The sequence below is a fragment of the Arvicola amphibius genome, chromosome 4, assembly GCF_903992535.2.
Source record: "Arvicola amphibius chromosome 4, mArvAmp1.2, whole genome shotgun sequence".
NCBI classification, from domain to species: Eukaryota; Metazoa; Chordata; class Mammalia; order Rodentia; family Cricetidae; genus Arvicola; species Arvicola amphibius.
In genome coordinates this window covers 25,795,101-25,816,881 of record NC_052050.1, presented here as the reverse complement: position 1 = coordinate 25,816,881, position 21,781 = coordinate 25,795,101, and the positions used below count along the sequence as shown (strand labels likewise).

Below are 21,781 nucleotides of genomic sequence, written 5' to 3'. Positions count from 1 at the left end.
GCTGCAGGAGCAGGGGGAATTAGGAAGGTCTGGGTGCACCTACTTCTCACCCACAGAGCCTGTTTTATGGCTCAAGTGAGGTGTTTGAATTCTTGGGCAAATAGTTTCTCGTGGGTTCACGTAGGACGGGCTCGGGAAATCCAGGTTTCACCTCTTCTCTCTGGATCGTCCTCACCTGAGGGCTGGGAAGGATGGGAAAGCTCCCCAGAGGGCAATAGCAGGATGGGGACGGGAACGCACTCTCGTGACTTAGGAGTAAGCGGGGGTTTTTATCTGCACCGCTATGCAGTGTTGGGTCTCCAACTCCGTATTTACGCGGGGCTGGGTGGCAGAACCCCTCCGCCAGCAAGCACGAGTACCCGGTAATCTGGGGACAGGGTACCGAGGACTCGGCGGGATGCCGTGGCTCCTCCGGGAAGGACAGAGGACACCGAGTTCGGCGCACGTGGACCGCGTGCTGCTTGCTCTGCGGTTCCGGCCACCAAGCACGTCCCGCAGAGCTCCGCGACAGGGCGGACCGGCGGCCGGTGGAGGGAGGGACTGCGTGCAGATTCCCCACCCCGAGCCCGGCAGGAGGCGGGCAGTGTGACAGCGACTCACGCACGTGCCACGCGCACGCAGAGGGTGCCCCGCACCCACGCTCCTCGGACGGGACGCGCCACGCTCCACCGGTCCAGCCCGCCCAGTCCCACCGACGCCCGTGCGGCCTCGGGGGAAAGCCGGGAGGCGTGGCCTGCGGGGAGCCCGCCCCTTTGATGTGCGCCGGCGCCGCGGTGATTGGCTGGGCGCTTGTGACGTGCGGGGACTGCGGTGGGCCCGGGTGCTGCGGCTGCCGCAGCGCCCGCCGCGGCTCGAGCTCCGGCTCCCCGGCATTTAAAGGGGACGCGGCGGCGGCCCCGGGGATGGGGGGCAGGTGGAAGGGACGGAACAGAAGCAGATCATCCACGGTCCCTCGGGACAGGAGGGACGCGTGAGCCGGAGCTCAGAAATCCGGGGGTGGATAAGACCGCGTCCCCCCAATTCCCGTAAGCACCCCTTGCTTCATCTTGCCCCCAAATCCCTTAACTAGCCCCCTTCCCACTACTTTCACTCCGAACTCAACCGGGACGGACAGCGCAGCCGCCGCTGCCCCGCTTGAGTCCTGGGTTTCGGGAGGACCGCGATCTCAATGTTGGGGTGGGGGCCGTGTAGAGTTTGAGGGTGTTTCATGCGCTTGGTGGTGGGGCAATCCCTGGAGCAGAGAACTGAGCCCCCTTCTCCCAGGTTCATGGTGCCCAGTGTCCCTTCATCTCCGGGGACTATCATTGCTCCCCGCCACCCACAAGTCCTCCTTCTCCCCGAGCTGCGCACCCCCCGCCCGCATTAGAGCGAAGTGCCCGCCAGCTGGGGGTGTGCCAGAGTGCCTGCTTTCCAGTCACCTCTAAAAATATCTCTCCTGCTACCCCACCGGCAGCTGCCATCTCCCTGCCCCTACCCAGTGAAGATCAAACTCTACTTGTCTACCCAGGCAGGGGACCCCAGAAGCGACGCCTAGTCCCAGATTCTTCACTGGCACCAGGGCATAGATCATTACTCCCTAGCTAGCTAGGACAGGGACCATTACAGAGTCTCTGGAGCAAACGGGGAGGTTCAGATAGTTTTTCTACGAGGCAGTAGAGACCCCTGAGTTCTAGTCCTGTTTTTGATGCTGTGTGATGCCCATGATGTTAGCCGAACTTCTCTGGGCTTCTTTTTTCCCCATATGAAGGGTTAATAAACAAGAAAGAGGTGTGTGAAGTTGGGAGTGTTAGGAGCAGAAAGAAATCCCAGTTTAATTGTCGGATCTGATTCCTAGTGAGAGACATTTCTTCTTCAAGCAGAGGGGGGTTGTTACCGTGATATTTCTGAAGTCCTCACCCCCACTCTCAGCCTGCATGTTTCTTATGGAAAACTCCCCAAACTTTCCTATGGGCTCTGTCCTCTGCCCCATTAGGAGAATTTTAAGCTTAGAGATTAAGCCAACACATACGCACACAAACACACACACCTGTCCCACCTTCCCACAGATTTAATTTAAGAGTATTTGTGTCAGGGGAGGGAGGGTGCAGGCTGGGAGCCTGTGATCTGTGGAATCAGGGCCGCAAACGTTGATCTTAGATGGGACTAGAAAAGAACTATCTTCCACCCCAGAAAATCTGCCTCCTCTCCCTGCCTTAGCATGCTGAAAAAACTTGGATTCTGTCCCCTTTCTCCACAAGGGACCCTGCTGCCCACACAGGTTTTGCATTTTTTGTTTGTTTTTAGGTTTTGTTTTTGTTTTTGAGACAGGGTTTCTCCGTGTAGTCCTGGAGTCCTGGAACTCACTGTGTAGACCAGGCTGGCCTCGAGCTCAGAGATCCTCCTGTTTCTGCCTCTTGAGTGCTGGGATTAAAGGTGAACAGCACCACTGTCCGGCACCACACAGGATTTTTTTTTAAGACAGGGTTTCTCTGTAGCTTTGGAGTCTGTCCTACAACTTGCTCTGTAGACCATGCTAGCCTTGAACTCACAGAGATCTGCCTGCTTCTGCCTCCTGAGTGCTGGCTGGGATTAAAGGTGTGCGCCACCACCGCCTGGCTCACCACACAGGATTTTATCATCATACAAACCTGTCAGAAGTGAGTGACTTTTGTGTGTGGTTGTTTTGAAAGAGGAACTTTTTGTGTAGTTCAGGCTGGTCTTTAACTCAGATTCTCCTGCATCACCAGGCCAGGCAACTGCCCATGGCCTTTTCAAACATCATGAAGCCAAATAATAACTAGATATATGTACTTCCCTTGCCATAGGGCAGGGATGGGGTGTCTCTGTGAGACTGCCTTAGTTTCTGGGGAGAAACCCAGGATGCCTGGTGTCTGCGCTGCAGATAGAAAAAGAAGCAAGATTACCAGGAGAGGCAGTGCTGGATTCTAATCCCAGCTCTTGGGAAGCAGAGGCAGGCAGATATGAGTTCGAGGTCAGTCTGGTCTACACAGAGAGTTGCAGATCTGCCAAGGGTTAGGTAGTGAGACCCTGTCTCAAAAACAAAATTTAAGATTTCCATAAATGCTGACTAGTGTTAGGTAAAAACATAACTGTGTCTACTACTATGAGACATGAGAGGTTTGGAGCATAAGATTACTATAGTTTTTTTTTTTTTAAGGAAAACAGGCAAGTAATTAACCACCTCCTCCCCCAAGAGATGAAAATTTATCTTAGCAGGGCAGGGTGTTTATTACGTGCCTACAGTCCCTGTACTCAGGAGCCTGAGTTCAAGTCCATATTGGACGACCCTGTCTCAAGATTAAAAACAAAAACAAAATACTGGATTAAGGGCGTGCTGTAAAGATACTGGCAAAGATCTGTGGTCGTGATTATGGAAAGGAGGGAGGGAAGGGAGAAACGGAATGAGAGAAAAGAAAGCTGGTCTATGTGGCTGCTGTAAGCGGTTTGTATCTTTCTTTGTATCTGCCCCTTGCTCCTCTCCATGCCTGATGCTGTCCCTCTCTTTGAGACTGCTTTTTACAATGGGTGTGGCACCCCGACCTTTCTCCTCTACTTCTTGTCCTGGGACAAAGGTTGTATCAGCCAGGATTCCGTGACAGGCACTGGGACAGTTCCCCTAATATCCTTTGCATGACATTCCCTTATCCCATCCCCTTCTTCCACTATCTCAGCAGGATTTGAATTTGAATTGCTAGTGATCTTTAGCCCCCTTCCAATTACTAGCTATGGGGGGGGGGGGAGACGGGCACTGAAAGTTACTTCCAGTCTCTAATGAAAATCTTTGCTGTGAGAAAGTGAGGGTAGCCAGTGACTCTATAAAGATGGTTCCAGGGTCTGTGTCCCCCTGGTCCTTCCCTAGTTTATTCTGGAGGCAGTTGCCTCTCTGCTGCTCTTGGATGGTCAGTCAGGGAGCGTCACCTTGACAGTCGGGGTTAACTGTGCTACCCGTTGTAGTCACTAGAGGGCAGCAACCAGCCAGCTCTTTGCTATCTTTTCTCTGGTATTCTTTCCAATTCCAAGCTATATCTAAGTTTAAGGGGCTGACCTCTCTCTAGTCTCTCAGTCTGGGGGTGGAGAGGTAGGGGAGTAGGGAGGTACCGGAAGCCATAGATGGTTTCTTGTGTAGCTGCACTGATGAAGGCCCCAATCAAAAGATCAGACCCGGCCACCTAAACTCAGCCTGTCCAGTTGCTGAGATCCCTGAGTAAGGTAGTGCAGAAGTAAGTCTCATATCTCATGTAAAGCCCAAGGCTTTCAGCCTCTAGAAAGTGGTGAAAGCATTTGTGAGCCAAGGGCCACATTGCTTAAACAATATAGCCTCTAGGAAGTGAGTTAATCCCTGTTCTCTGCCTTTGTGGGTCCCATGAACCGTGAATGCAATTGGGAATAAAGGTGATCGGTAAACTATAGCATGCCCTGCTCGTGTAGGCAAAGGCCATACCAGAGAAAGAAGCCCTGGACCAGCCTCTGAGGTTTGGTTTGAAAAGTCTCAGCCACTTTTTGAGCAAGTCCCTTAGCCTGTCTGGATCTACAGGAATGCTCTTTGTCACCTCTCTGATGAGTGAGTCTGGGAACTTGCCAGGGGTGATAAAAGCAAGGAGCATGGCCTGAGCGTGCTTTTAAGATCTTGCTCTTGCTGAGAACGTGGGAATGGCTCAGATGGAACAGAGTCAGGGTCTCTCTATGTATCCCTGCCTGTCCTGGAACCACGATGTAGATCAGGCTGGCCTCACACTCAAGAGATATGCCTGCTTCTGCCTCCCCTCCCAAATGCCGAGACTGAAGATGCGACAACCGGCTCCAAATGGGCAGGTGTGGACTCGTGTGGGGTTTACTTGGTTTTCTGTTTGTTCTCCCAGGAGTTCTGGATGACGGCTTGAGACCAACCAAGGTTCTAGAGGTGGAGCCAGGGCAATTCACGGACAATGAGCGGGTGTTTTCCAGCTGTTGGCCTGCGATGCCTATCTAGGGTAAGTGGGGTCCTTCAGGATGAGGCCTCAAGCCCCAACTTTTCCACCCTGAGATAGGAGGAGCCCTTTCCAGTCCCTTTCAGATTTGCCCTCTCTCCACTGGTGCCCTCTCCAATGGTGAATCCCTGGACATTTCCCTGATGTGGGTCCTGGTGCCATTGGCACTCCCACATGTTGATGGTAAACTCCAAGCGACTACTGGGAGGGGGCGGATAAAGTGGAAGGGACAGTTCCCTTAGGGCGTCAGGGAGCCGTGTTCCAGTCCCAGCTCTGAAATGACTTAAACCGTGGTTGTCTTACAAAGCCATGGGAAGGAATCATGGGGGAGGGCTTGGGATGTAGCTGTTCTCTCAGCACTGGGAGGATCATGAGTTCAAGTTCATCCTCAGCTACACAGCAAGTTTGAGGTCAGCCTGAGCTATGTGAGACCCTCTCTTTAAAAAGAAGTGGGTGATAGCATGTGACAGCAAGCCAGGTTCCATGCGGGCAAGTTGGGACAGGAAGCCCAGGCAGAGAGGCAGGCAGGATGGTGAATACCGGTCACTCTGCTGGCAAACAAAGGGGTCACGGGGTGTAGATGGGGGCTCCTGCTGTGTCCGTGTGGTGTGCTTGCCTTTCTTTATGCCCCAATACTCCCGTTGTACCCCCATCCTCTCTCATGCTGTTCCCCCTTTGCCCAAAGTCTCACTTCTTAGAGCTCTTACTCCAGTAGTCACCCTCCCCTGCCTGACTTCCTCCCAAACAATCCCCTCCAGCTAGCTGCCAGTCCCTTCCTCCCTCTGCCTTTTTAGCCACTGCTGCTCTCTTTCCTTTCCCCTACCTGTCTCCCAGGTATGCCGTGGCCTGGCGAGGGGGGCTCCCACCTCCCTAAGCCCCATTGCTTCTCCTGCTGCCTGCTTGCTTCGGACTCTGGCAGAAACCCCACCCGCTGACACGTTCTTCCCAGGGAATTGGCAAGTGATTAGTGATGAGCCCTATAACTCCTTGGAGGAGCTATGCCTCATCCCTAGCCCCCTGCCCAGTGCCATCTGGCTGGAAGCTCCCAAAGAGCCTCCCTGGGTCTTGTATGGTCTGCATACTTACCTGGTAATTTCAAGGGTTAAAATCTAGTCCTCTGGCCAGGACCTAGAAAGGTCCAGAACCTGGCCTCCCAAGCACTTATAGCTAACATCCAGGCCCCCACCCCGGGAAGACCTGACACTCATTGCCCACCTGCCTTCGTGATGCCAATGGCTTTTCCTGGAGCCTAGCTGCTCCATTAGACCTCGATGCCACAAAGGGAAAGGAGGCTGCTCCCCCAGGCACATGAATGATTCTCTCTGCTTCTACTCTGCTGAGTTAGAGCTGCGGATTGCCTGCACCCACCACACAGGCCACCAGAAGTCTCCAACCTAGTTAAGGAATGATTCCTCCCTCCTCCTAAGCTGTCTTGCTAAGCCCCAGGGACCCCATGAGAGCAGCAGAAATGGAAACCAAGCAAGTCTTTGGCTTCACGACTAGTACGCTCCCCCTTGCGTCAGCCCCCGCACGATTAAGTGAGAGACAGGCAAGGGACGGCAGGGCGTGGGCCACACATTGGTAATGTCTCCAACTTAACCAGCCTTGGGTCCTTCTCAGGTCTTGGATGTGCCAGCGACCCTGGCTGTGGCCCGCTAACCAGGCTCTCCCCGGCCGGCTCCCGCCGCGCCGCCTCTCGTTTGCCCCCTCCTCCTGCTCCTCTTCCCCCTGCTCCCAGGACGGCAGGATGGCTGCGCCCGGCGCGCCTCGCTTCCTCCTGACCTTCGACTTCGATGAGACCATCGTGGACGAAAACAGCGACGACTCGATCGTGCGCGCTGCGCCAGGTCAGCAGCTACCTGAGAGCCTGCGTGCCACCTACCGCGAAGGCTTCTACAATGAGTACATGCAACGTGTCTTCAAGTACCTGGGTGAGCAGGGTGTGCGGCCCCGGGACCTGCGCGCTGTCTACGAGACCATCCCCTTGTCGCCGGGCATGGGTGATTTGCTGCAGTTCATAGCCAAACAGGGCTCTTGCTTCGAGGTTATTCTCATTTCGGATGCCAACACCTTCGGCGTGGAGAGTGCCCTGCGTGCTGCTGGCCACCACAGCTTATTCCGCCGCATCCTCAGCAACCCGTCCGGGCCGGACGCGCGGGGACTGCTGACGCTGCGGCCCTTCCACACGCACAGCTGCTCCCGCTGCCCCGCCAACATGTGCAAGCACAAGGTGCTCAGTGAATACCTGCGTGAGCGGGCCCGCGACGGCGTGCACTTCGAGCGCCTCTTCTACGTGGGTGATGGTGCAAATGACTTCTGCCCCATGGGGCTGCTGGCGGGCGGGGACGTGGCCTTCCCGCGCCGTGGCTACCCCATGCACCGCCTCATCCAAGAGGCACAGAAGGCCGAGCCCAGCTCCTTCCGAGCTCACGTGGTGCCCTGGGAAACAGCCGCCGACGTGCGCCAACATCTACAACAGGTGCTGAAGATGTGTTGAAGACCATCGCCTGCAAGGGGTGCCCGGGGAGAACCCGCAGAGCGGGGACAGGACTGGGAATTGGTTAAGACCACCTGGTTTTACTTCTTCCCCCTCGCTTTGCTACGCTCCTCTGGGCAGTTTTGGAATTTTGTTCTCTTGTGGGCTGGGAGCGGAGATTAAGAGCCGTCCCTATCTATGCAGTTATCATAGCTCAGCTGCCTCCCCTCCAGGGAGTGGTGAGCACCCCTTGGAAGGCAGGCAGTGTCTCTCAGACTGAGAGGAAGGGGCTCCTGGCAGTTGGGAGAATGAGTATCTCCCACTGCTTTAGCTGCTGCTTCGGCTGCGTAACCTCCCCTACTCAGTCTTCTCTCAGAAAGACTCAGGATCCCCCAATTCGCATGCCAGCACCGGGTTTCTCGCGCAGACCCGTGATGCTCTAGGAAGACAGCTCCTAGGCATCCTTGATCTTGCTTCAGCCACCGCAATCCTACTCTACCGCTGCGCTGGCTGCGCCTGGCTTCCTTCCCCCCCACCCCCACCCCGCCCATGCCAGTTATCCCCCAAAGAAGAAAAAAGCCAGAGGAAGCAGCCGCCTCCTGCTGGTGGAACGAGGTAGAACCAACCAAAGACCTCGGAGAGTTTGACAGATCCTCTCACTCCGTCCTCAACTACCGCAGCAAGAGACTAGGGACTTCACCAAAGTCGTCCTCCGCACCCCCCTCCGCCCTTATGGAACAGAAAGCCATGTTTTTAAGCAGAGTCAGGGAAACCCAAACCCCTCTCCTTCTGGTGTTTCAGACCTATAAAGGAGGTGAAGGGGGTCCAAGTGACTCATCTCTTGCGTATGAGGGGCGAGAGTGGTGCCCTTTCCTCTCAGCCAAAAGTGGGGGAGGCTTTGGAGGAGCCCAGACTGAACACAAGCAAGAAGGGAAAGAAGCCGTGAACGGCTGCCTGGGACGTCGGGGTCTAGTGGGAACAGTAAAAAGGGGCTGAGATGGAGGAGAGCGGTCTTCTGGGTACTTCTGTGGGGCTCTACTGTGTTCTAGAGCTTGCTCCCTTTCCATCACGGCCCCCTGGCCCTCTAGCCCCGCGGGGCAAGTATCAGGAGGTCAGCAGTTTTATTCAGAGCTGGCAATTTGCTCTTCATGAGCTAGGGGGGGTCCTCTGGGCAAGATGCCTGAAATCTGTGGATTTTAGTTTTTTGGTTTTTTTGGTAGGTTCCCCCACACCACCATCTGCTGCAATCTCCTGGGTACCACCTCCCTCTAGCCCCCCCCTCCACACACATACACTGCTATGTGGAGCAGGGACTGAACTCAGTTCACAGCCCAAGAGGTAGACAGGTCCTTAGTCAGCCTTGACTGTGGCATTGGCTTCTTGGGGCTCAGGAGGCCCACTGAGGCAGTGCTGGGTTGGTGCAGGGACAGGTCTGGCTGTCAGGAGCTGGGCTCCACATAGTTCCCGGGGAAGAATCCAGTGCCCTCTGAGCTGACCCCCTCACACCAGCCATCGGAGTAGCGGCGCGTGACACAGATGACGGTGCCTTCAGAGAAGGAGAGCTCATTGTCCTTCTGACGGGTGTATGGGTATAGTGATATCACTGCAGGGGCAGGAAAGGAAATCTTGTGAGGTGCCCCCCGTCACAGGAGGAGCTTCTGAGCCTTCATAGTCCCCCTCCCCCAACTCAGCCCAGCTGCTCTTTTCCTAGCAGGCTTCAGACCCCGGTTCATCAGAAATGAAGGGGATAAAAGACAAAAATAGGGTCACACCTTGGCAGGGAGAGCGAATGCCTCTGGGATGAAGAGTGGAGGTCAGAGTCACAGAGGCCAGAAACCTGGCAAGAGTTTCTGGTGCTTCTCAGTCCCAAGAGGACAGTACCTTTCTCCAAGTAGGCATCAGGGACCCAGCTGGGTTCTTCTGGTCCAAAACCCGGTGGCGGAGGAGGCAGTAGTCCCAGGTCATCCCCTTCTAGAGCTGGAGGTGGGGGCAGGGGCAACTCTTCTGTTGGGAAGAAGAAAAGATGTGTGTGTGTCACAGGTGGATCCTTAGGATCATCACCCAAATGCCTCCAGTCCATTGGTAAGGCTTGGAAGTACTCAGCACAGGGTAGGCAGACCCTGCTGGGCAACCCTTGGGCAGGTTGGTTAAGCCGGTAAAGGTCCTGTCAAAGTTAACTTTGAATGAGACGCTTCAAACACAGGGCTAGTGTAAAATAAGCTCGGATCACTGGTTCCCCTGAGGTTCCTGAGGAGCGCAGGGCTAGCATTCAAAAGAATCTCAAGGTGGGGGTGAAGGAGGATGTGGGCACTTCTTACCTGTAGGGGCCTGGGACACCTCCAGCGGGGGAGGCGGCAAGAAGACCTCAGCAGAGACCGGGGAAGGCGGGGTTGCAGGTGCTGGGGGTGGAGGCGGGGTTGCAGGTGCTGGGGGTGCAGGCGGGGTTGCTGATGCTGCCTGTCCCTTGGACTGAGGGATCCCACTGGCACCTTCGGCGCTGCTAAAGACCAGAGAACGGCACAGATGACGGAAGCCTTCTAACTCAGCGTCCCTAAGGGACCCCTGCAGCCCAAAATCTGGCCTCAAATTATTTTCCTTATCTAGTGGTCCTTAGTTTTCTCAAGCCCAGAGGTCTGGCAGGAGGCCCCTTCTAAAAATCCACCTACGGTTTACCCACCCATTAGACTCAAGGGCTTACCCTGCCGAGGTCAAGGAAGAGACCGAGGAGGCAGCCGAGAGCTTGCCGTCGGGCACGACTGGGAGCTGCACGGGCTCGGGGATCCGGGGTGGTCTCCTGGGGTGAAGTAGGGTGGCATGAGGAGTGGGGGAACTCCGCTGAGCAGAAGTGGGGTTGAGAAAGGGTCGTGGAAGGGGAAGCTGGGCGCCAGGTTCAGGAGCACCAAGGCGCCAGGTGCTGCGGGCAAGGGGTAGGGGAGCAGTTGAGAACCACAAGGGGCTGAGCAGGCCTGGTAGGAGTGGCCTTGAGGTCTCACCCCAGTGTGGCGGAGGCAGGTGTAGCAGGCGCCTTGATGCTCTTGCGAGACAGGGTCCCGGTCCGAGACAGCTGCGTGCTCAAGTCCTAGAGGGGGTAGGGTTGACATCTGAGGCAAGGGGAACAATCCTCACCCTCATCCCTAAGAATTGGGGGAGGGCGAACGAGAACTGGGAGGGCTAGCCAGACTCAGCAAGTTCCTACTTCCACTTCCCAGCTCTCCTCCCGCCCAACCCCCCACCCCAGACACGGGTGTCATTGCCTGAGCCACAGGACCTTAAGTCTGCAGCAGGTCCCACAAAGCCGCCCCACCGAAAGAAACCCGCAGCACAGACTCCCTCGTCTGAGCGCCACTTCCTCTGCATCGCCACAGTGACTGAATGGACCTTTGCACCCCCATACTGTCTCAGACCCACAAGGATCTGTGTGTGTCACTTGGTGGTCTTAACTGATATGACGTCTGCTCCAGCAAAAGCGGAGGAGACTCACCCACCACACAGAACTGTCCCACTCAACGCTTCCATAAACAGAAGGAACCAACCTTCCCAAATTCAAGGCAGAGGGAGGGCAGAACCCAAGACACTTAGGAAAGTCGACTATAGGGGGCAACTCCCAACGCAAGAGAAACCTCTGACTTCGGGACTTCCCCCAGGATGAGCATCTGGGGCCCCACTAGAGACAAGACAAAGGGAACTTGAGGCATAAAGGACAGGGTGGAGGCTGGGCATACAGTTCAGGGGTGGGGCTTATGCCGGGCTTATAGCAGACCTGGGTTCCATCCACAGCACCATCGAAAGAAAAAAGAAAAAGGATGTTGGACAACAGAAAGAATTCACAGGACCTGGGAACTGAAGGGACGTATTCTTTATTCTCCCTTCCGGGGGCTGCCATCATCACATCAAGGGGTTAAGACCCAGGAAAATTTCTAATCTAATCTGATAGGTAGCACTGGTGACAATGAGATATGTCCCCTCGCCAAGCCGGCTTTCTGTCGCTGCCTCCTGCCACTACCCCCAGCATTCTGGGGTGACTTCTTAGAGTCGTGACCTCAAACCCCCAGACAGAGGAAGTTGCTGTTCTCATGTGGCTGAGAAGTGGTTCTCATGCATGTCCTGACACCCTCCCTTCCCCCTCTTCCCCTTCACACACACACACACACACACACCCAGTACCCTTGGGTGGGGGGCAGGGACAGCTCGTGATCTTTGCAAGCTGCAAAGTGAGTACAGGGCGGAGGGCAGCTAGGGACCTTGGAAGGGTGAGGAGCTTAAGCCATGGCTCCAGGCCACGGAAACTGGAGAAAGGAAGGGGTTGTGAGATAACGCAAGAGCCAAGAGCTCAGAAAGAAGCCAAGAGGGAGCCTCATGGCAGGAGAGGGTGGGCAGTGGGGAAGAGCAAAGTTCCCCTTACCTTGACGCCATGGCCAATGTCATCCAAGCAGCTGAAGTTGAGGGGTTTTCTGTAGTAGGGGGTGAGGGACGGTAGGCTCTCAGGAGGGATGACCTTCTGGCTAGGGGGCAGCCGCATGACAGTGGCTAAGGTGCCAATCTCCCTTCTGGCCACCTTTTCCATATGTATGTTCACCATCTGCATGACAGGATTGGGAGGTGACAGCGAGGGGCAGCCTGTGCAGCACCACTCCCTTTAAGAGAGGGAGACACCTTGCACTCAGGAGGCAGAGGCAGATCTCTGTGGGTTCAAGATCAGCTCGGTCTATATGATGAGTTCTAGGCCAGCCAGGACTACATAGTGAGACCCTGTCTCAAAATAAAGAAGGGAGGAGGAAAGAATAGGGACCAGGGAAAGTAGGGAAATCTAGAGAAAGCCAGTTTTGTCCCTGTGGCCATAGCAATTGGGAAAGAGTAGCAGAGGATGGAGCCACTTTGGAGCAATTTCCTGGTAGAAGAGAATGAGGGTTATTATTAGCTGTGCAGGAAACAGAAGAAAAGGGAAAAACAACATCCCTGGGGGTGCTGGGAAGGGATTGAAGGACAGGGCAGCCTTTGGAGCAGGAGGGCATAGCGTGGAGGTGGCAGAGACCGGTAACTAAATCAGCTCTCCCCTTTAGGGGACAAATGTGCGAATTAGCTTCCTCTTGGAATGTTCCCTCAGGCCTTGAGGGATGAGACCTTGGGTCTTCAGGAGGAGAGGAAGACACACCCCATACACTTGCCCCTTGGGGATATGTGGTCAGACCAAAAGCATAACTTGGCTAATGCATGTGCCTTGTGGGGTCAAGAATCCAGGAAGGAAGGCTGAGAGTATTTATGAGCCAAGGGCAGGGACTCCCTGGGACTAAAGATGGGCTTGCCTAGCCCAAGTGTAGGACATTTATTAATCATTGCCTACGTTTCAATGAAAACAGGATGATGGCCTTTAGTCTCTCCTGCTCTCTGCAGGTGCTGTGAGCAGCAGATAAGGCTTTCAGATATCAAGGGCAATACAAAGAGAGAGAGAGGGAGAGAGAGAGAAATAGACAGAGAGTCTGCTTTCAGAGATCTTTGCACCTAATGGGGTAGCAAGGACCCCACTAAGACACAGCCATGACAGAGGTCTCCAGAGTTCAGACACTGCCAACATTCTATAATCAAGTTGGCGGTGTGTGGCTCTGGAGAAAAGCAAGAGACTTTTGTTGTACAGAATATTTGAGTGGGACTGAAGAGCTGGGGCTGAAAGGGGGAACCCTTCCCAGACTCTTACCTGGCTCAGTGTGCTGATCTTGGCCTCTACCTGCCGCAGGGAAGCACCCTGAAGGTCCAGCATTCGCAGAGTATGCCCAGCCAGGTTACCCACTTGGTAGGCCACACTGGCCAGGGCCTGGGTGGTGAAAGCCATGGTCTCTTCTAATGCCTTCCGCTTGTCTGTGGCCTGAAATACACACAGCCTTGGCCTGAGGCCAGCACATTCCACTGCTTCCGAGGCAAGGTCTGGTGGGACCAGAAGAGAGTCTAAGGTGAGATCTCCGCTTAGAGAATTGCTGCAGGTTCTCAGACACTTGAGGTAGCTTCCCAATGGATGATGTTGCGGTAAGCGACATCAGGAAAACGAGTCTGGAGCCTGAGAGAATTGGCTGTAGGGATGTGGGATGAGAGAGGAGTCCTCTCCTCCAAGAGTTGAGGTGAGGCCTGAGTTGAGAGGCCGGGACCCTACTACTGCCTACCTCAGCAAGTGCCTCTTTGCAGGCTGGATGGTGAGGAGCAGAGAGGAAAGGAGGAGGTGATGCTGGCCTGAGGAGTCATAACTAAATTTAAAAACCTAACAACCAACATCACACCCTTACCCTAAACCTGAAAACCTGTCTCCTTGGAGTGAGGCTGAGAGTCTAGCAGCCCCTAGCTGACCCTGAACTTTTCAGCCCCAATCCTCAGGCAGATGTGTGGTGAAGGACTCCAGAACCAAATGACTGCATTCTCTCCTTCCCTTCAACAGCTTTCTAATATGCTTCTTTTCTTTTATTTATTTCTTTTTTTTTGTGACAGGGTTTCATGTAGTTAGTATAGGCCTCAAACTCCTGATTCTCCTGTCTCTGTCTCCAAAATGCTAGAATTATCATTCCTACCTTGGGGGCCTTTGTTTGTTTGCTTGCTTGTTTTGTACTTTCTTTTTTGTTGTTGTTGTTTTTTAAGACAGGGTTTCTCTGTGGCTTTGGAGCCTGACCTGGAACTAGGTCTTGTAGACCAGGCTGGCCTCGAACTCACAGAGATCCGCCTGCCTCTGCCTCTCGAGTGCTGGGATTAAAGGCGTGCGCCACCACCGCCTGGCCTTGTTTTGTATATTCAAGTCAGTGTTTTTCTGTGTAGTTTTGGAGCCTGTCCTGGAACTCACACTGTAGACCAGGCTGGCCGCCAACTCACAGAGATCCGCCTGCCTCTGCCTTCTGAGTGCTGGGATTAAAGGCGTGTGCCACCATCACCCAGCAGTGCTTGTACTTCTCAGTGTTCTTTTCACTAGATGATTCCAGCTTCTCCACTCTTCTCGCCACCCTAAACTTGTACCCAGCTCACCTTTCTTATTATACTTGGCCTGTTCTTTTTTTTTCTCCCTTCACCACGCCCCCAGGCAGATAGCACCCTGAAAACCAAAGAGCTGGCTCATTCCATCCTGCGGTCTCTGCTGACACAGTCCCCAGCACACCCCTAGGAGATAGTAAATAAATACGCTACGCGTTTGTTGACTGGCAGGTGGAAGGGGAAGCCAACGTTAGCTGAGTAGTTTCTTATTATATGCCAGACACTGGCCGGTGTCACACTGCCAGCCGGTGGGAAAGAGGTGGCCAGAGAGTGGCTAAAGACAAGACCTTTTTTTGGTTCCAGACCAGACTTGGGTGGGCTGAATAAACCTTCTTGGGTCTCTTGGTTCCCCAAACAGCTTCCTCCTTCCCCATTGATCATGAGCTTGCTGCAGCCTGTCCCTCTCAGGGGTGGGGGGCGGGCAGAGATGAGGTAAATTAGAAGAGGCAGTGTACCGACAGGCAAGGAGGTACACCCTATGGCCTCCTGGCTTGGAACTTTGTGTATGCCACAGGCCCTGTCACTGGAACTACCAGAGCTCTGGAGTCCTCTCCTATAGCCTGAACTAGAACCTTCTGGAAAACCCATGCCATGGTCCTCCCCTCCCCACTTTTCTGTTCTGACAGCAGGAAAACGATGCTCATTTGTGTGCCTATTTGCATGTCATCTGCATATACAATAACATTTACATTTCATCAGCATATGTCACCCAAAGCCTTGAACAGGCAAAGAAGCTAGAAAGGATTACAGGCTTCGTTCTAGACCTTTGTTTAAAGGGTGAGAAGAAAAGGCTCCTCTGCCCCTTGACAGTTCCCTCCCCAACACAAAACATGGACTTAGCGACCCAAACAAGAAGTGTCTGTCTGGGTCCAGCTCTGGGTACCTCTAGCCCAGATGTTTCTAACCTCTCTAGCTTTGATCTTGGCCCACAGTTAGGTCTGGAGGAGCAAGGTTCTGGGATCCTTCATCTAAGCTGAGCGTTTGTTATGCAAACGACCCTGTTATACACTCAGTCAACCCTGACTGAGAACCAACCCTACACTCATCTGCCTGCTGCTATTCCCCACAGGCTTCTGACATCTGGTTAGTGGGGGGGAAGGATGGGATGGAGACCTTATTAAAGACATCACCCAAAGCTTTCTTCTGTAGACAGGCAGGGATGGTCATTGATTGTGTGGTCTGAGAGGCAACGCTCTACACAAAGGAATCCAGGGATTCCAACCCGGGTCAGGGCTTCCGATACACTGGGTGTGTTTGCAAAGGCTGTCACCTCCACAGATTGGGTTCCATCACTACTGAAATGGTAACAGCAGCAATAGTTGCTGCATTCATCCCCACCCTTCTTACAGGGTGACAGGCCCTCGGCAAATGCTTCAGGACCTTGTTCCAGGTGATACTTTAACCCACCCTGGAGAAGCAACTCCACCCACCCCCAAATGGTGGCACAGGCCTGTAATCCCAGTCTTCTGGGGCTGCAGCAGACGTCATAAATTCAAGGCCAGCCTGAGCTATAGCGTGACAACAGAAGGACAGGAAGAAAGAAGGGAAGAAGGAAGGAGGGAGGGAAGGGAGGGAAGAAAAAAGAAAGAAAAAGAAAGAGAGAAAGAAGGGAGGGAGAGAAGGAAGGAAGGAAGGAAGGAAGGAAGGAGAGAGAGAAAAAAAGGGAAAAAAGAGAGAAAGACCAACGGGAAACTCATCAAAGATTCCTAAGTCAATAGGTGGAAGACCAAGAACTCAGCCTTGTGGCTTCAGATCCTGTGTACACACCAATTGTACACTGGGACTGGACCCACCAGAAGCATCATCCCTGCCAGGGGAGCGTGCCTGAGTGTCGTGGGGGGGGGCAGAGCTGGTTTAGAAACCACATGCCACCTCATCTATGGGCGGGTCACTCAGCATCACACACACACCAGAATGACACAGAAGGTAGCACTGTGGTCTAAAGGGTTAGCAACTGGACTCTGAGTTAGAATTCTGGCTGCTTTTTTGTTTGGGGTTCTGATTTGTTGATTTGATCTCCTTGAGGTAGGTCTTGTTCTGTCATCCTGATCAGCTTGGACCACTTATGTAGAGATTATAAGGCAGGTCTTACGCTTTGGAGATCCCCCTGCCGCAGCCGCCCAAGTGCTGAGATCACAGGTAGGGCACCACAGCCAACTACAATTCTGAGTTTGAATCCTGTCCCATTGACTATCTTGGAGGCTTCTGGAAATACAGTTTAACCCTTTCCAAACCTCAGCTTTCTCATTGTGAAGTGGGACTGGGGCTCACCTCACAGGACTGGGGTAGGGACAAAGAGGCTGTGGGAGATATGGAGAAAACTTAGTTACCATTGCCTCTTCTTGCTTGCTCCCCTTTTCTTCCCAGCCCCCCTACTACAGGATGAGGCCCCTCGTGTTGTCTCACAGTTTGGCCAGCAGTAAGAGGTCACAGACTTAGCCTGTCACTCTTACTAGAGCAGAGGAAACCGAGGACAAAGAATGCGGATAAATTGTCCCAAGTCATACACTATATCAGACAGGCAGAAGGATGGAGAGAAAGGAGTTCAGGTGAGCAGGCAGGGAGGCCATGCTTGGCTCTGCTAGTCTCCAACCGGGTGACCCTAGACAAGTCACTTCCCTCCGCGAGTGGCTCTTTTCACATTTCTAAACCCAGAATTCTAGCCGTTGTCTCACAAGGTGGCTCTGAGGACAGACAAAAAACAGGTGGGCAGTTACTCAGTCCCCTGCCCCTGTTCCTCTCCCAGGAACCAATGCAATGGAACCAGCAGGAGATCAGCAAGGCTACTCCAGGGTGAACTGGGGCTTAGCTCAGCAGAAAAGCACTTCCCAGACAGCCCTGGGCGCCCTTCGCAATGCAACCGGAACAAAATGACAAGACACAAACAACAGCCAGGTGAGGTGGTGGGATCCTCTAAACCCAGCTCAGAGGACGACTGAGAGGGCTAGCCTGAGCTACAGAGAACTGAAGAACAGCCTGGGCCATACAGTGAAACCCTGTCTCAAAAACCCCAGCTAAATAAAAATTTCAGACTGCTCTGTAGTGCCTCCCTCCCTCCTCCCTTCGCAGCAGCCAGGTCGTAAGTCCCCTGCCTCTGCACCAGATCTCTTCCCTCATCCTGACTTGCTCGTGTGTGTGTGTGTGTGTGTGTGTGTGTGTGTGTGTGTGGTGTGTATGAAGTTTCCTGACAACTCCACTAAAGCCAGCCTGCAGATGGTACCGGCCCCTGTGAGAGGAAAGGGTCTAGTAGGTCTAAGAGTCGAGCTGGAGCGAGGTGGGAGAGCAGAGTGTATGTACCGTGAGGTGTACACATCTTCTACCGCCGAGGTTCTGTCAGAGACCAAGTGCGGTGACGGCGCTTGGGAAAAGGGGCTGATGCCGACGCCTGAAGACTGCGCAGCCAAGGCAAGGACGGACACCTGTCAGATGACCCTGCCAGCGGGACTGGGCCGCAAGTCCCCTCCAGGGGTGCATTAGCGTGCGCTCCCTCCACTTACCTGCTCGTAGTTGTCCTCGCAGTAGTTGGCCACCCGCAGCAGGGCGCTGTGGTTGCCCCGAAGAGCCTCCCGGCCCGTGGGGATATCAAACTCCTGCAGCTGCTGCAGCTCAGCCATGGCTCGGGCCTCGGTGGGGTTCCCTGGGGAGCCTGCTGGTTTTGAGCCTCACCCTGGCCCTGATTGGCCGCTCTGCCTTCCCTCCCTCTCACTGCTTTTGGTTTCCTCTGCGTGAGAGACCCAAACCTGCCTGCAAAGGGTAGGCATGCTCATTCCGGGACTAGAGGAAGTCAGACCCCGGGTCCCCGGCCTGGGCCTCCCTGTCCTCCTGCTCAGGAGAAGAGGGAAGCCACGGGTCTGTTTTGGGGGCTCAGCCTCCCAATCTCACCAGGCAAAGGAAGCCAAGGTCAGGGCATCTGTGATTGCTCCCTGGTCCTGGAGAGGAAGCTAGCCGATGGGGGGATGGGGTAATAGAGACAGGAGGAAGGGGCTGGCCTGCTATGGGGGGGGGTGGATTTTCCACTCATGGAAGAGGGGAGGAAAGGGCAGAGGGTGGGGGCTTCCTTGGGAAGCTTGGGGATGAGTCACCAAGGGATGGGGGAGTGGAGGGTGGATGGGCTATGGAGATAAGTCACACAGCAGTACAGCAACAATGGAAAACAGCCCATGCAGCAGCAAGAAGTATCAGGGTTAGACACCAGGAAGACATGTCTAGAGTTCCTGGAGTACTGTGGGCAAGCTTGTGAAGGGTCAGGTAGGAAGTCCTGTGACCCATGTTTGTGCCTGATGTGGGTAAGAGAAGATGAAATGGACCCAATGAGAAGTATGAGGGACTCAGATGAGCGACAGGGAGACCCTGGATGTGGGATGACACCATTCTAGATGGATGTGTGGGGTCTGAGGCATCACTGGTGGACAGAGTGCTGAGCGGGGCTTGTTGTATTAACAAGGCGTTGGATGGGTTGATGTTCTGTTCTTGGGGCGCCCAGCTGTGAGTGGGACTTGATCCTGAGGCAAAGATGGCCTCCTACAGCCGCTCCCCCTCCCAGTTTGTCATCCTCCCGGCAGAAGAGGAACCCTCACACTGACCACATTGGTTCCTTAACATTCCCTCAAGAGATCCCTTGCTATTGGACAAATGTCAGCCAGAGCAGGAGCTCGGCTTTGATAAACGTCACAGTAGTCAGGTAGCCCTGGGAGAGGCAGAGGGGGAAGAGCAGGTTGTTGGTGAGTGTTGGGAGCTGAAGACAAGGGAGTCCCGCACGCATGCCAGGGAGGGCTTGAGGCCGAGAAGACAGGACATGGCATGAGGGTGATACAGCCTCTGGATTCAAACAGTGGGCATTGGACGTGAGGGTATGTTTTTACGGAGCGAATGAAGACTGAGCCCACAGACCCTTGTAAGGTGTAATTATGGAACCCCCTAATGGAAGACACAGAGCTTCTGGATCCCTTTGGGGAGAAACAGGCTTGGAGCAGGCTCTGTGATGGAGAAAGACAGGCAAGGGGAGCATGCGGAGGGAGGCTGTGAGGCGGGCATGGTGCATGGTGTGGCGGGAGTCACCAAAGGAGAGCCGCTGATGTGGTCCAGGGCCTACAATGGAGTGGTCTGTTTTTCACTCGGTGGGTGGAACGCCAGTGCAGTGTCTGCGGAGGAAGAGTGAAGAACTGGGCGGATCAGGACTTACCACCCCAGCCCATGATCAGCTTAGGCATTAGCGATTAGGCTTTGCTGACCATCTGCTTTATCTGAAGATTTTCAGCTGATGAGGCACTAGGAGTTTCAAACACCATCGTGTCTGGTCCTGGACTGGTGATTTGGAGAGAGTGCTAACAGGTAAGGAGGCTTTGGGGGCACCGGTCTGGGAGCTAGTCTTAGTTAACTAAGGTTAAGCACCAGGCTGGTTCTCCTGGTTACCATGGCGCGATGATGGTAATGATACCATTGTCAGAAATAAAAATAGGAAATGTGCTCTGTCCAGTATGTACCAGACAGTATGACAATGTTTCCCATGTATTATTTTCTCATTTATTCCATGTGTGTGAGTGTTTTGCCTGCATGTATATATGTGTATCCCATGCATGCCTTGTTCTTACAGAGGTCAGAAGCGGGAGTTGGATCCCCTGGAACTAAGGTTATGGATGGTTGTGAGCCACCAGGTGGGTGCTGGGAATTGAATCCTTGTCCTCTGCGATGGCAAGAAGTGCTCTAAGATGCCGAGCCATCTCTCCAGCAACTGCCATGCAGTTTTCTTAGTTCTCACGGGCATAGGGGGGTTAGGGATGTAGATTGATTGATAAGATTCTTGCCTAGCATGCTCGAAGCCGGGTTCCATTCTCAGCAGCACACACTCCAAGTACTGTGGTGCTTGCCTATAATCCCAGAACTCAGGAGGTAAAGGCAGAAGAATCAGGAGTTCAAAGTCAGCCTCAGCTACATAGAGAGTTTGAGGCCAGCCTGGGCTACATGAGATGCTGTCTCAAAAGAATAAAAGCAGCATTACTATTATGTACTCATTTGTTGCTGGGGAAACTAAGATTCAGAAAAGCCAAGTGACTTGTCTTAGGTCATACAAGGAGAGAGCAGCAGAACTTGGGGTCACAGCTGGCCTCTCGTTGACCCATAGTCTTAATACGAGGCATACTGACAGTCCCTTGTCAGAACCTAGAGACTAAGCATCACCCGTTCAACTCTTCATCCCAAATTTCCCCACTCAAACTCCATTTTCCCCTTCCTTTTCTGTTTCCTCCTTAGAAAGGTTCTTTTCCAAGGGCAAAGACTGAGCTATCCCTATCTGACTGGTCACTTCTTCTAAGCCTTTGTTTAGACAGAACAAAGGGTGGAGGGAAATGTTAGCCAATGAGGGGCCTTGTTTGGGGGGTGTGGTCAGGAAGAGTGGCACTGGAGCCTGGAGGGGAAGTGCTGGTGACTGTCTGATCCTGTCAGGGCTCAGCTCTCCCTCTAGGGCAGGATGGCCCAGGATCTCAGTGAGAAAGAGCTGCTGAGGATGGAGGTGGAGCAGCTGAAGAAGGAAGTGAAGAACCCTCGCGATCCGGTGAGCCTCCCGCCACGCCTTCTCTCCGCTTCTTTCTCTTTCTGTTGGGAATTCAGAGGAGACACTAGGCCCAGGACTTATCTCTGTACTAGAAGACAGCTGGGGTCCCCCTCACATTCCTGGGCACAGAGGAGAGGCTGAGAGCTCTGGGGAGCCCAGTGTGTTCCGCCCTGTCTCCAGGCTGTGCTGGCCATGCATCCCGTCCAGGGACTCGTCCTCCTGCCCGCCTCTCTCTGCCCCCTTCTTCCTCTTTGACCTCAGCCCTACCATACCATTTTTCTAAGATTGCCAAGTCGTAGATTGTGAGACACACACAAGAGTTGTGACCCTGTTTTGTCATCTTACAGATTTCCAAGACAGGAAAGGAAATCAAGGATTACGTTCAGGCCCAAGCAGGGGCTGACCCTCTTCTCCAAGGCGTCCCAGAAGACAAGAATCCCTTCAAGGAGAGAGGCACTTGTGTGATAAGCTGATGGCCCAGAACACCCGCCCCCCTTTCTTCCTGTCCCTCCTCAGCCAGGCCCTAGTGTGCTGGGATACCCAGGCGACCAACGTTTACCTCCTCTTAGACTTAAAATGAGTAAAGATGCTGAAGAAAAAAATATACACGGAGTCCATTCTCAATCCTGCTTCCCACCCTGTCCTCCAACTGCCTTCTCCACCTTCCTGCCTTTGCTTATGGTAGGGCAAGGGATAGAGGGACACCGGGAGGGGCCGCCACTGGGCGGTGTGGCCAGGAAGAATGTAGAGTTGGAGGTATGGAGGATGACACCACCTGGAGAAAGT

General features: G+C 53.9%; 3 protein-coding genes across 11 annotated transcripts; 2 read left to right on the top strand and 1 right to left on the bottom strand.

Annotated features, from left to right (window-relative positions):
* Positions 1–823: 823 nt before the first annotated feature.
* Positions 824–8,205, top strand: Phospho1 (phosphoethanolamine/phosphocholine phosphatase 1). Of its 2 annotated transcripts, none has more exons than XM_038327225.1 (3): positions 824–1,025; positions 4,860–4,970; positions 6,706–8,205. In XM_038327225.1, the coding sequence occupies exons 2-3, from the start codon at positions 4,926–4,928 to the stop codon at positions 7,462–7,464; spliced, it is 804 nt and encodes a 267-aa protein (XP_038183153.1). In that variant the 5' UTR covers positions 824–1,025; positions 4,860–4,925; the 3' UTR covers positions 7,465–8,205. The 2 variants fall into 2 exon arrangements, with proteins under 2 accessions (XP_038183153.1, XP_038183152.1); XM_038327224.1 differs by having other exon boundaries at positions 1,000–1,025; positions 6,588–8,205.
* A 342-nt stretch (positions 8,206–8,547) lies between these two features.
* Abi3 (ABI family member 3) lies at positions 8,548–18,382 on the bottom strand. Of its 4 annotated transcripts, XM_038327221.1 has the most exons (9): positions 18,328–18,382; positions 17,943–18,189; positions 13,136–13,303; positions 11,846–12,022; positions 10,437–10,522; positions 10,142–10,237; positions 9,762–9,943; positions 9,325–9,447; positions 8,548–9,046 (listed from the first exon to the last, which is right to left on the bottom strand). In XM_038327221.1, exons 2-9 carry the CDS (start codon positions 18,057–18,059, stop codon positions 8,883–8,885), a joined length of 1,113 nt encoding a protein of 370 aa, XP_038183149.1. In that variant the 5' UTR covers positions 18,060–18,189; positions 18,328–18,382; the 3' UTR covers positions 8,548–8,882. The 4 variants fall into 4 exon arrangements, with proteins under 4 accessions (XP_038183149.1, XP_041910912.1, XP_038183151.1 ...); XM_042054978.1 differs by having other exon boundaries at positions 17,943–18,355; XM_038327223.1 differs by lacking the exon at positions 18,328–18,382 and having other exon boundaries at positions 13,136–13,362; positions 17,943–18,074.
* Positions 18,165–21,577, top strand: Gngt2 (G protein subunit gamma transducin 2). 5 transcript variants are annotated; one of them, XM_038327230.1, is made up of 4 exons: positions 18,165–18,198; positions 19,695–19,776; positions 20,894–20,995; positions 21,343–21,577. In XM_038327230.1, exons 3-4 carry the CDS (start codon positions 20,912–20,914, stop codon positions 21,466–21,468), a joined length of 210 nt encoding a protein of 69 aa, XP_038183158.1. In that variant the 5' UTR covers positions 18,165–18,198; positions 19,695–19,776; positions 20,894–20,911; the 3' UTR covers positions 21,469–21,577. The 5 variants fall into 5 exon arrangements, with proteins under 5 accessions (XP_038183158.1, XP_038183159.1, XP_038183155.1 ...); XM_038327227.1 differs by lacking the exon at positions 18,165–18,198 and adding an exon at positions 18,225–18,345; XM_038327229.1 differs by lacking the exon at positions 18,165–18,198 and adding an exon at positions 18,225–18,345 and having other exon boundaries at positions 20,887–20,995.
* Positions 21,578–21,781: the final 204 nt, after the last annotated feature.

Coding starts and splice junctions, on each gene's coding strand:
- Abi3 (XM_038327221.1), bottom strand. CDS start 18,059: ATGGCTGAGCTGCAGCAGCTGCAGGAGTTTGATATCCCCACGGGCCGG. Junction 12,023..13,135: donor AGATCAGCACACTGAGCCAG/GTAAGAGTCTGG, acceptor CCTGTCATGCAG/ATGGTGAACATACATATGGA. Junction 10,238..10,436: donor CCTGCCTCCGCCACACTGGG/GTGAGACCTCAA, acceptor ACTTCACCCCAG/GAGACCACCCCGGATCCCCG.
- Gngt2 (XM_038327230.1), top strand. CDS start 20,912: ATGGCCCAGGATCTCAGTGAGAAAGAGCTGCTGAGGATGGAGGTGGAG. Junction 20,996..21,342: donor TGAAGAACCCTCGCGATCCG/GTGAGCCTCCCG, acceptor GTCATCTTACAG/ATTTCCAAGACAGGAAAGGA.
- Phospho1 (XM_038327224.1), top strand. CDS start 6,595: ATGTGCCAGCGACCCTGGCTGTGGCCCGCTAACCAGGCTCTCCCCGGC.